This window comes from Chamaea fasciata, unplaced genomic scaffold (genome assembly GCF_029207755.1).
Source record: "Chamaea fasciata isolate MVZ Bird 193981 ecotype frontalis unplaced genomic scaffold, bChaFas1.0.hap1 SCAF_5, whole genome shotgun sequence".
NCBI classification, from domain to species: domain Eukaryota; kingdom Metazoa; phylum Chordata; class Aves; order Passeriformes; family Sylviidae; genus Chamaea; species Chamaea fasciata.
This window is the reverse complement of record NW_027094090.1, coordinates 66,044,420-66,056,975: the sequence shown is the minus strand read 5'-3', so window position 1 is coordinate 66,056,975 and position 12,556 is coordinate 66,044,420. Positions and strand designations below refer to the sequence as shown.

The 12,556-nt window shown below is 53.7% G+C and overlaps 1 protein-coding gene across 3 annotated transcripts in view; it reads right to left on the bottom strand.

Annotated features, from left to right (window-relative positions):
• Nucleotides 1–6,163: 6,163 nt before the first annotated feature.
• Nucleotides 6,164–12,556, bottom strand: part of IQSEC3 (IQ motif and Sec7 domain ArfGEF 3) — a 92,611-nt gene continuing 86,218 nt past the window's right edge. The window contains exon 14 of one of the 3 annotated variants that reach the window (XM_066184207.1): nt 6,164–11,274. In XM_066184207.1, the coding sequence (XP_066040304.1) occupies nt 10,837–11,274 (438 nt within the window). In that variant the 3' untranslated portion in view covers nt 6,164–10,836. The remainder of the gene's footprint in view (nt 11,275–12,556) is intronic. The other 2 variants (XM_066184210.1, XM_066184209.1) reach the window with 2 other exon arrangements.

Below are 12,556 nucleotides of genomic sequence, written 5' to 3'. Positions count from 1 at the left end.
AGTGTTTCAGAGCCAGCCTAAAACAGCAGCGTATTTCTTGGTGGTAAAGCTTTGTGAAAGGAGGTGGCTCATCACAGCACCTCGGGTAGGTGTGACTGTGACACTCCCAGGTGTGCCTGCCTCCCAGTGGCCCCACACAGAGATATCCCTGTACAAACAGTTTGATGAGCACACGTGCTGTGACTTAGTGCTGATTAGTCTCCTCCCTCCCGTGGCACAGCATGGCCGGGTCTGCTCACACTCCCAGCTTCAGAGCAGAATCAACAGGCTCCTAAATGAGCGTTCAAGAAAAGGTATGTCCCACCCGTCTTTCCTGCCAAAGTCTGGCCTCAGGAGTGGCACGCTGCAGTCCCCCAGGGGTCCTGCTGCCCGTGACAGATGAGTGATGAGGCTTTGCACAATTGTCTTCTCCCCAGTAGTAGTTTCAAAATGCTGCCGGTTGGCCCTGCACTGCTGCTCCCCTCGACTCATCAGAGCATGGCACCAACCTGCTCCTGCCAGTCTTCCAGCCTCTGGATCAGTGACAGAAGGAAGAAAGAAGTTTTCTGGTGAAAGCTAAAGTCAGACCCCTTTGGGAGTGGGTCCCCTGCCGACTCCTCAGCGCATCTTGGCTACTGTTGCTTCAGGTGTGTAACCCATTTGTATTTGTACACATGATTCTCAGCAGTTGTGGCTGCCGGGCATTAAGTGCATGTTTTGTGGTCTCCAACACCCCGAGCAGAGGTCACGCCCTGTCCCACCCGCAAGTGTTTGTATCAAAACAATCATGGCTGTTAAATAGACAGGAGGAAGTGCTGTATTCATCGGCTTGGCTTGTAAAGCCAAAAGCCAAACACTGAAAGCTGCAATCGTAGCTCATCACCATTAATCTCGGCCAGTTACAGACACATCATCTTCCCTTGTCCCTTAATTGTCTGTGCCACTGTAGCTGAAAATTTCTATCCCAATTTCACCTATTGTCATGAACCAGGGCAATAAGGAAACCACTCTTTATAAACATCTGTGTCCTTAGAGAGGGACCCCTGTGCTCCAAAAATGTGTTAAAGCTCTGAACTGTGCAGTAGTGACCCTTCCTAGAGGCCTGCTTTTGCCTGTGCATCCAGGTCCCGTAACATCCCTCCCCTCAAATGCAGACTAAGGGTGGCACAGGTGGTTCAGAAGGGGACTGTGCTCACCGACAGCACTCCTCCAGCCTTTATTCTGTCCCCTCACCTCCCCAGCAGCTGCCAGCCTCTCTCTGCCTCCATAGGCAGCTGCTTGAAATAATCCTTTATGAAACCTCTTAATTCTAAGGAGCTATTTAGGGACCTGTGTTCAAATCCCTCTGAAATCCTCTTTTTCCTGAGGCCTGCAAAATATAAAATAAAAGCCACTGCCCCCATCGTCTGCTGCAGCAGGGGGTGACACAGGCCCTGGGAAAGGCAGGATTGTTCTGGTGCTGCTCAGGACCTGCTTCCCCTGGAGATCCAGGTGTGGTCCTCTCCCCTGGGAGGGGGCAGCTCTTCCTGCTGCCCTCTTAGCAGATGTGTCCCAGCAGCTGGCAGCTGGCTGTAAAACACCTGTGCCATGTCCATGGCAGGATATGATGCCGTGCGGCACTGCAAGGCTTTGGCTGGCCAGCCACTGTGCAGCTTGTAGTCTCTCCACAGTTCTATTAAATGGTGTGCTGAGAGGAGTTGTGTTGTGCCTCGGGGTGCCCTCAAAGCTGGTGTCATTCTGCATGGGCAATTTGTCCTTATCCATTGCCTGTCCCAGGGGCTTTTCCCGGGACTGGAGGATCCTGGTTGGATTTGGTGGTGATGGCCAAATGAGGAGGGGGTCTGCATCACTGCCGGGACACATGCACTGTGGTTTGGCTTGTGCTGAGGGCTGCCAGCTTTCACCAAGCACTGCCGGCCGTCCTCAGCAGCTGGGAGATGAGGCGTGGGGCTCAGCGCTGGGTGTCTGCTGGCACTGGAGGCCACGTGGTGTGCCCATAACGCACAGCAGGGGATGGGCTGCACCCCGGCACCCCGCTGCAGCCCTGGCTGGGGCAGCGCTGCCACAGCCTGCGTGGGGCTCCTGACAGGCGTGTGTCCATCATCCCTGTGACGCTGTCGGCCGGGAAGTGTCCGTGTCTGGAGCTGCTCGGGAGAGGTTAGTGCTCCCTGCGCCGATACCTGACAGCCATGACGCTGACGGAGATGCCTCCCGACAGCCCGGCATGAGGCCACTGTGCTGCCAAGAAAACAGCACCAGCGTTCGCTGCAGCCCCAGGGGCCGGTCACAGGCCCTCGTGGGGTGGCACGTGTCCCCGCCACAGCTCCTGGGGACAAGCAGCCCTCACCCCCGCAGCTGCAGCCCGTGCAGAGTGGTCATGGGGGGATTTATCCTGGGCAGTCAAGGTGCTTCTGCTTCCAGATGAAAAAGACAACTCATCAGGAAGGGACTTGTCTGTATCAGTGCTGTAATGGTATGGGGAGCAGGCTGGCCCCCAAGGGTCCCACAGCCACAACACAGGGGCAGGCAAACTGCTGGGGGACACTTCTGCCTGATCGCTGCATCTCCCACAAGCCCAGGGCCCACTGTCAGAGCCGGGCACGGTGGCACGGTGGGATGTTTTTCTTCCCTTGAAGGCTGCGTGGCTTTTAGAAGACTCTTGGCCAGTTTGTGTTGCATCGTGCCGCTCAGGAAAACACAAATACCCCTGCACTGACCCCATGAAGAAAAGCACCTGCTAGTTTTGTGCTGACGCTGCCCACCCAGGTCCAGAAAACACCTGCTCCACGTCTCTCCAGATAAAAGGTTCTGTCGTGTGAACTCGTCCCTTGCCATCAGCCCAAAGGGCACTGCCCGCTGTCTGCTCAGTGGCCCCTTACACGGGCCCCGGGGGTTCATCCGCCCCTGGGCTGGCCCTGGGGTGACGAGGGCAGGACATGGTGGCACCTGTGCCCCCTGTCTCAGCACACAGGCAGTGCCATCCCCAGGGAGCCCACGCGCCTTTTGGGCACAGTTTGCTCCTGTCTGAGTGGCTGAGCCCATCCACCTGCCGCCCTCTTCCCTGTGCATCCCCCTCCAGCGCATGCCAGAGCCGACTAACACGCCTTTAAAAATAACTCCTAGGTGTTAAGGAGGGCAAGAGATGGGAGGGGATGGCCGCGCCTGGTTGGAGAGGGACAGCATCGCCGTCTGCCTCCCCTGCCCTCCTGATGGCGCGGCCGTGGCCGGGCCCAGCAGCCGCTCTGGGTCGCTGCCTGCCCCGCCCGTGGCACAAATGCTTTGATGTGTTTCTGAAGCGCCTTTGGTGCTGCAGGGGGGAGAGAAAGAGAGAGAAGAGAGCTGACATCTCTGTCCCCTCTCTGCACTTACTGCAAATGAAGGGATTAGGAGTTATAATCCAAGATTCTGATTTCAAAACGGCTTTTCAGCTCTGTGAGGGGAACTTCAGCGTGATGCTCCTGGGGGAGGTGGTGGCGGAGCAGCTGTCACAGCCCCAGTCACCGCGGCTCTGGAATGCTGCAGGCTGCGGGAGCGGCAGTGGGAGCCGCTCTTCTGCGGGGGTGGGAGTGTGTGTGCAGGGGGCTCTGCAAGGGCACGGCGGGAGTCACGCCACTGGGCACCGGCCTTGGCACCGGGCAGTGCATCCAAGCAGTGGGCGGGTGCCGCCGTCGGGTTGCACCGATGGATTTACGGGGGTTTCCGGCTGTTTAGAGACAAAGAAAGAGTGGGCTCTTTCTCTGGGAACGGAGGGCAGGTCTCTAATAGCCAGCGCTGTTTGAATGGGAACTATCCGGCTGGGTACAGCACAGCCCCTGTGACAGCATCCCAGCCATTGCCTGGTGGGCAGCACATGCACGCAGCCCCGCGGGGACTGGCCCCATCCCTGGCAGCACCGCAGACCCCGGGATGAGCCTCCGGCTGTGGGCTGTCCTCTGCCGGGCAGAGCCTTGGCACCCGAGGGAGATCGGCTGCTGCCGATCCCCCGTGGCAGCATCCGCTCTTGGGATGCTGAGTGCCAAATTGCACCAGCCCAAAGCATCCTGCAGCCCGTGGAAAGCTTCTGTCCCACACTGCCAGCAGTGTCTGCTTTGGAGGAATACAGCGATCTTTCTTCTTTTGTATTTAATAACTCTTTGTTCTTCTTCCCACTGCATTCATGGCAGACCTGTGCAAAGTGCTAGCAAACTGCTGTTTTTTTCTCTGGCATCTCTGCAGCCTTTCCCTCTGCTAATCATTATAGCCGTGCCTCTTCTGGGGCAAGTCGACAGATGGCTGGGGTTTTATCTTTGAGCAAGCTATTTAAATAGGGCTCTGGCTTCTCCCTTGCACATTTCTTTCCTGACTGCATGTCCTGAGCTGTTGGATGGGTTGTCCTTTTCCCTAGGGATGCCAGAAGTTGCGAGCTGAGACTGAAGGTTGAGGTCAGATCCCAGGAGAAGGGTTCTTTCCTTTCCTTTTAGAAAGGGAAGATCATTCTGCTCTGGTTCATGTGGCCTCATAGAGTGCTGTGTTTTGGATTTAGTATAATGTTGACTCTACTCTGATGTTTTAGTTGTTGCTAAGTAGTGCTTACCCTAAATTAAGGGTCCCGTTCTCTGCCAGTGAGGAGCGGCTCGAGAAGCTGGGAGGGAGCGTGGCCCCAGAGGCAACACCTTCAAAGCAGGAGGCAGCAGGCTGTGAAGTGCTGAGTTCAGTGGTGAGTCTGCATTTTGCTTGACAGGGGTGGATAGAGCCCACTAACAGCAGGCCATTTGAGGAACGTGCCTAATTAGAAGCCCATCTGAAAAGTTTCAGAGAAAAATTGCATCTCAACATTCTCTGTGGAAAGGAGTGGTGTATTTTGATTAATTCCAACCACACTGTGTACCAGCTATTGCACATAACGGATGTTGTATAGATATGGCAGGGTACAGATGCACTGTCACAATTGTGGTGTTTGCTTTGGGTAATCCTTTGTACCAGCACCACCTATGTATGTCTGTATAGTATCCTTCCCAGAGACACTTGCCATCCTCTGATTAATAACAGTACCTGTAGATTGGAGCAAGTGAAGAGTATTTCACATATAGACAATCTGGTTTTATTGCTTTCATCTTTACTTTACAGCCAGGTGTGTGATCTGAACATCAGCCAGGAACTTTAATAATCTGCTGTCTCTAAACATCTTAGAAAATGCCTGTTTGGGATGGGCTGATTTATAATATATCCATGGCACACAGAAAACATCAATGGAAGCCTCCGAATCCCTGGGAAATACCCTGGCTGTGTCTGGGAGGGATTTCTGTCCTCCCAAGTTTTTTGTGGTGGGCCTGGGGATCTAAAGGATCCTTTGAAGATAGCAAAGAATTTGCAACCTATAGACAGGGTGTTTTTTAGCCGGTGCAATCTGAATCCAGCCTCTATTGGGCCCAGCTGCAGAGATGTAGCTTGCCTTCCCCCACCCACCGCAGAGGAGAGCTCGCTTTGTGTGCTCGCGCTCCGTTCTCTCTCAAAGGTCAGCTTCATTAACCTTGGGCTTATGCTTTGTGTAAATAGGCACTTACATCTGATCTGCACGGGAAATGTGATTTTCCTTACGCGTCTCCCATCCAAATGTTCCCCAAGCCTGAGCCTGTGTAGCCGGTGAGATGTGCTGCAGCGGTGGTGCTGTGGCCAGCACAGCTGTCCTGCTGAGCCAGCGCAGGGGCCTGTGCCCCACGGTTTTGTCCAGCTCATTCTGCAGAGGTGCCTGCGCGGTCTCTGAGGTGTAGTCCTGTGTGTTGGCAGGTGCTGTGAGCACGGCCCCGGGGCGTGTGCCGCTCTCTGGTGCACAGGTTCCTGTGTGGCCGCAGCGCACGGGCAGCAGCGAGTGCTCTGCAAGGCTGTGCCGGCCTCCCTCCCCAGAGGTGCTGCCTGCACAGCCAGAGCATCCATCAAGCTGGACAGCAATCAGCTGTGGCACAGAAGGGCTCTGCCTTCCCCCTCAAGTAGTTTCCCAATTATGTTGCCACCCCCTGAACAAGTTTATTGCTTCCCGGTTCCCTCTGGATCTGATCCTCAGAGAGCCTGAGCACTGAGCTAGCTCCTGCTGCTTTGGACAAGAGAGCAGCAGCAGGCAGAGCAGGCTGCCCCGAGGCCAGCAGGCAGCCAGGATGCTCAGCACTCCGTGGGAGCACCCCTGGGCGCATGGCTGCGCGCCTGTGCACGCCGCTGGAGCCAGGGACGCCGGGGCGGGGGCTGAGGCAAAGAAGACATTGGAGCGCAAGTGACATTATCTCAATATAATTTCTAAAACTCTATTGATTGAACAGATAAAATACCTCTGATCTATTTTCGTTATTTTTGTTACAAAATGTTAGCCATTTGGACTCTTTGCTAGGTGTGACCACACCACTTTTCCCAAAGGAAGCCTTTGTTGGTGATATTTACAGCAGGAGACAGGTACAGACAGACAGGTGCTTTCAAAAGCCTACGCACAGGTAACACTTCTGTTGTTAGATTTTAGAAAGACACATTCAGACGGGGTCGTGACTAGTGTTGAAGAGCTGGGTGACTTCAAAGCTGCTGTCCCAGGCATGGCTGCGAACGAGAGGGGAGGACAAGGACAGCTCTAGCTCACAAAACACTGCCAGCAGTCCCTGGAGCCTACACTAGCACAGTGAGGCAGCTGGTGGAGTGGGAGACAGGGGGAGCTTGCTCAGCAACTTGCATTTCAAAGCAGGGACTCCGCCAAGCAGCAGCATCCTTGGTTTAGGGCTCAGATTGGTTTTGGAAACCTAAGAAACGTGCGCGTAGTTGCAGGCTGAGCCTTCTGAACAAGGCGGAACAAAATTCAAACCCTCACAGCTTGGAGGCCCTCAAATGCTTCCAAACCTGGTGGTACCTTTCAGTATGAGTATTGATGAAATTCAGGTTGTGGACCATACCCACACCTGTCATCTGCAGGAAGGAGAGAAAACGTGAACAGTGGGATGCTTTGAAAGCCTTGTGAAAGCACGAAGTGTTGCTAACCCAGTAGCCAAGACTATGGCATTAAAAATTACTACAGCAGCGGAAAAACACTGCATTAAACCCAAATTGTGTGCAAGGCTCAATTCTCCTGTCACGTTTTCCCATCCCTTTGCTACTGGTGTGAACGGATTAATTTCACTGGGCCTGCACCAGCATGAGCAAGCATCGGGATAGAGCCTGACGTAACACAGCTCAGTTTCTCCTACTGTTCAGCAAAGCCACCTTCTCGTTTGGCCACTGACTTCCCAACACTCCCTGCAGAATGCTTTTCACTATGTCTCTCTTTTCTCTCTCCCCCCACTCCTTTTTCATATAGAAGGGCGTGAATTTGGCAGCAAAAAGACACTGGTTCATTCGGGTTGAGCCAATCTCTGCAGCAGCTCCCTGCCCGACTCCTCCACCTGAAAGATTGTGCTAGGTTCATGATCAGAATCACTGCTGTCAAGAGCTGGTGATTTTTCTTTGGGCTGGTCCCTCCAGGTGGGCCGTGGTACACATTTTGTTTTTCATTAGGTTGTCACTGAGATGCTCCTCTGGCCTGCACCCTGTCAGTCTGTGTGCAGGGGTGTCTGTTCACAGCTGTACGGCTACACTGAGTCTGTGTGTCTCGCTGGCGTGTGGGAGGACTGTGGGAGCAGACAATACAATAGATCAGACAAGGTGCAGATATGTTTTAAAGTGCTTGTCATCCTTCGAGACCAACCTTCCAAGAAAAAAAAAAAATCTGTATTTTGAAGTGAAGTCCAAAGGGCTCAGCTCCACAGTGGAATTGTGACCAACCTGTTCCACGACAACCTGGAACAGAGTAGTTTTGTGACTCTCCAGCTAAACCAGACAGAAGATGTGGTGGCCAGCAGGCTAGAAGACAGCAAGGGTTGCCTACATTTGCTTCTCTGTCCAAAGCCCAAGGCCAGCAGTAGCCTTTGCAAGGTCAGGGAAACAGAACCAGCTTGTCCTGAGAGAATACTGTGCCCCAGGTACCTCAGCACTTCAGTTCACTCACTTCTACCCTTCATCCAGCACGGAGAAGGGAGTCTCAAGGCAGTTTCCTTATTTCCTCTTCAGATTCTAGTAGCTCTCCTCATCAATTATTAAAGCAGCAAATATCTTGTGTAGGAACTTCACAGGCATTGTTATAAATATTTTATCTAAAAAAATTATTTCCTCAAGTATCTTAAGGTTTTTTGCTGTTGTCACTTCGTGTTAAATGTCAAGTGAATCTAATTTATTTATTTTAACACACACACAGAGCTTCCTTGGCTCACTGCGCTCTGGGAAGAAAGCTGAACTAGTACTGCCATTCCTCTCAGACAGTTCAATAGCTATGGGGAAGGGGGGCAGTGCCCCCTGGACACCCATTCCGCTGCAGCAGTGAGCACAAACAACAGCAGCCGCACACTGCATCGACCAGACAAGGGCAGGTGCCATGCAGGCTTTCTTAGGAAGCTGTGGGCAGCTCAGATGAGGCTCTGGCTGCTGTGAGGCAGCAGGGTGTCACCCTAGAGGGAGTCAGCAGCAGCCCAGAGCAGCTGTGCCTCACAGCTGGCTGGGGGGTGAGGGGCTGAGCCCTGGCCAGGGGTGAGGACCTCTCCCTGCCTCCAGTTCGGGATGTGGAGCATCCAAACTGCACCGGGGGACTTGCTAGGAGTAAGCTTTTCTGGTCTGGAGGGAGACTGGCCTTCTATTCGGGGTTTTCTTACAATCTTTTCTGTCATCTGCTTCTGCAGTTTTCCCTGAGGCTGTGCTTGTGGGCTCCCAGTCAGGACATTTGCTATTGCAGATAAAAGCAGCAGCCTGATGCCCAGCTTAGCAAACAAGTCAGAGCTCTTGGCACAGCTGGGTCCGTGGGTCAGGCTCAGACAGGGGGACCTGGAAGTGAGCAGGCTCCTGCCCTGGAGGGCTGGCCGAGTGCAGGAGAGCTGTCACTCCAGCCCCTGTCTGTTTCCCTAGCTCCGGCTGGGCTTCTGCCCAGGTCACACGTGTGAACTCTCCCGCTGAACATTCCAGCACAGCCAGCAAGCATCCAGGGGGCACTGAGGGGAGCCAAGCCCATCCCTGATGCACTGTGGCTTTTGTCACTGGCAATGGCCCCAGACATCAGCACACTGGCACAGCCCCTAAGGAAATTGCTGTGTGGCTTTCACCCCACAAGGTAAAGTTTTCTGCATCTGTCTTTGCTGTCCCCCTTTTCCTGACATCTTGCACGTCCTCACCACTGGCAACAACTCCTGCCATTCCTCACCCTGCCATTACACCATCAGCACCCAGTGCTCGTGTCTCAGCCTCGCGTGGGAAGGAAGAGCATTTCTGTCCTTCCTTCATAAAATAAAATAAAAATGAAGGCCCTAAAAGGCATTCTGTCCTATTTTAGAATCCTGAAGTTGATCTCCTTAAATCTCGAAGGGAGATAGAATGAGTGAGTGAGACCAAAGCCTTTAAGCTAATTAATACCTTCCCCTCCCTACTGCACAAAGAGATTTTTTTTTCTAAAAATACATCCACAGCCCATTTTTAACGCTGTCTTCCTTCACGTCAATGTCCCCAATAAAGCAGAGGAGCTGAGCTGTCATCTCTATCTCAGGATCTGCCCCTCCTCTCACTTTGAAGCTGGGAGAGAGGGGGAGGGAGAAGAGGCCTTGGAGTCCAGTATCTGGGCAGCTTTCCTACAAGAAGGGCTGATGGAGGTAAGAATATAGCCAGGCAAGAGATACAGATGGGACCTCCCATGAGCGGTCTCCAAAAAGCCCCTTCCCTCTAACGCAGGTAGAAGAGCCCAAGTGAATGGAACACCCACCCAGAAGGTGAACATAACACTCAGCTTTGCTTTCAGAGTACAAAAATGCAGGTGGGCAGGAAACACAAAGCCAGCCAGAAGAAGGGAAGCAGAGGTGGGTCTGTTTTAGAGAAGACAAGCTCGTGTGTGTGTGTATGTGTGTGTGTGTGTGTTGAGGTGGGAGGGCACCTCTCAGTGCCGTCTCTTTGGAAAAGTACACATCCATCCCAGGAAGATTCCTGGGCTGAACCTCTCCCTTCTGCTCCCTCAGAACTGCTTGGTGTTTCCTTAGTAAGCATGCGCATACATACGCTACCATACAGGTGTATTTACATGTGGTGAGGTCTGCTAGGTCTCAGCAGAGGTCTCTGGTACAATGCTCCAACATAACAACAGAGAAAGTTTTGGTGTTCAGTGAGGCCATCTTTGTGTTGTACTGCAGCTCAGAACAGTCTCTCCTCCTCTCAAGCTCTCTTCCACTCGTGCGCTCCTTCATTTGGAGCCAGCTGCTGCAAGGAGATAATACTTGGAGAGCGCTGAGGAGGAAGCGTGGCAAGTGGTGCAAGGTCTCGCTCCAGCCTAGCAGGTGGCAGCGATGGTGGCAGGGAGAACTCCATCCCCAGGAGTGCCCCGAGGTCGGCCCTTGGCACGGGTGAGTCCGTCTCTCGCCGAGGCTGGCGAAGTTTCGGGGTGGGTGCAAACCTATGGCCGGGTAAACGCAAGGCAGGAAAGGAAGGCGAGGAGTAGGAAACGGAAGACACGGTGCCTAGAAAGCAGCAGGTCATCAAGCCTCTGAGGAACAGGGCAGCAAAGTGCTACATGGGGACAGCACGAGCACAGAGGCCAGCTGGGATGGCAGGGTGTGAGGGTGTGTGAGCATGTGTGGGGGCAGTTTCTATAGATGGCTCCTCACCAATAGCATCATCTTGAGGGGAGACAGGCTAAGAGTTAGGTCAGTTGGCTTTTTTTTTCTTTTCCTCTTGTTTTACTAAAAAATAAATCACAAACTAGATCTCTGTAGGCAGAAAGGGTCCCTGGGAGGCGGCGGGGAAGGGAAGCAGGGAAGTCTGTGCTGTTTGGTGCTGGTGGTGTGGCTACACGAGGCTGCGTGAGCCACTGGAATACCTGCGCCTCTGAAGCAGCGAGCCGGGGGGGCAGTACTGGTGGGGATGGTTGTAGGGAGGGGGTGGAGGTGGCAGGGGAGGCTGGTGGACCAGCTTCATGGGGGTCCCAGGGAGCCCGCTGCCCACACCGCGCCAGGGGGTGGAGGTGCAGGAGTCGGAGGTGACGTAGCGCGTCAGAGTCTGGTTGAGGGCCGGCTCCATCCGAGCGAGGCACGGCTTGTCCAGGACAATGACTTTGACAATCTGCTGGCACTGTACAAGTGTCCCCGCCGAGGCGGGGTGCGAGGGCACCAGTGCTGTCTCCAGCCGCTCCCGTGGCATGTTAAGACGCATGCTGGGCTGCATTCCACTCTCGGGCCCCAGGGCGGAGTTGTGCTGGTACGTTTGAAGCCTGTTGTGAATTGACACCTAGTTTAGAAACAGCCAAAGAAGCATTAAATGTTACAAGACTTTTCCCATCTGCTGCTACTGGCTGCCCTGAGCCCCCGCCACCAGACGACCTCGGATGCGTTCAACCCTCCCTCCCTCCCTCCCTCAGAAAACCAGAACAGGTACAGCCCTGGCTGCACAGTCGCCCTCAACAGCCCCGTTGTCCCCATCTAGCCTAAGTGTCCCCGTCCTTTCCATCACGTCAAGGGCAGCAGAGCCTGCGATCCCAAACGCAGCGCAACTTTGATCCAAACGGCACAGGGAACACAAATCGACTCTAGGAGTGGAAGTGTCCGTGGAGTCTCATGGTAATGAACAGGCCTCGAGGTCATGCCTTTGTCCTCACCAGCAAAAAGGAGAGGGGGACCAGACCACAAGGTTTCAGATAATCGAGGCTGTACGTTTCAGCAAAACAACGGCAGCTGAATCTGAGATAGAGAGCGACAGAGAAACTCAAGCCTTTCCCAGCTCCCTGCCTTTCTCAGTAGGAAGGAACACCACATGACTGGCTGGTCTGTTTACAAATGAAAAAGCAGAAACCTGACACAGTCTAGCAAAAGGCAGCTCCCTCAGATCCATTTGATGGTTTGTCAGTGAAAGGAAATGATTTTCAAAAAAAGGAAAAAGAAACAAAAAATACCCATCTAGCTCAAACAATGATGAAAGAAATTCATGATGAAATGGCAGCAGATTAGATCATCTCAGAGAAATGGAAATGCTCCCGTGCTGGCAGAGTAATACTTGGTCAGCTGAAAGCAGGTAGGGAAGCAGGAGGTCATCAGGGTTTCCACATTGAGATGCTGATAATGGAATCAAATAAGGGAGCTCACTGAGACCAGTCTGAAAAGGAGGAGCTGGCCTGGACTGGAGGTCCCTAGCAGGAGAAGCGCAGCAGGGAAATAATGCTTCCCAAATGATGAATGAGGTTATAGTTCCTCCCGGCAAGGACATGGGCCGATGGGGACTGCAAACCAGAGCTAAGTTGCTGGCTCAAAACAGAATGTCAGTCAAGTGGCAAGCCCTGGGTAGGAAACAAGTGCTCCCAGGTTGGCATGGCGCTTCCAGCCGGGCAGGGGGACAGGTGGGACTGTGGGGCTGCCCTGGGGGTCTGGCAGAGTCAGCAGCAGCACCAGCAGCTGGGAGGGGAAGCTGTGAAGTGGCCAAGCTCCCCACCATGCTGGAACAAGGATGAGCTCTGTGTCCTTATCCAGGCATGGAGGTTGCTCAGACTCGCTGCACAGCAGGACATAACATTGTGTCC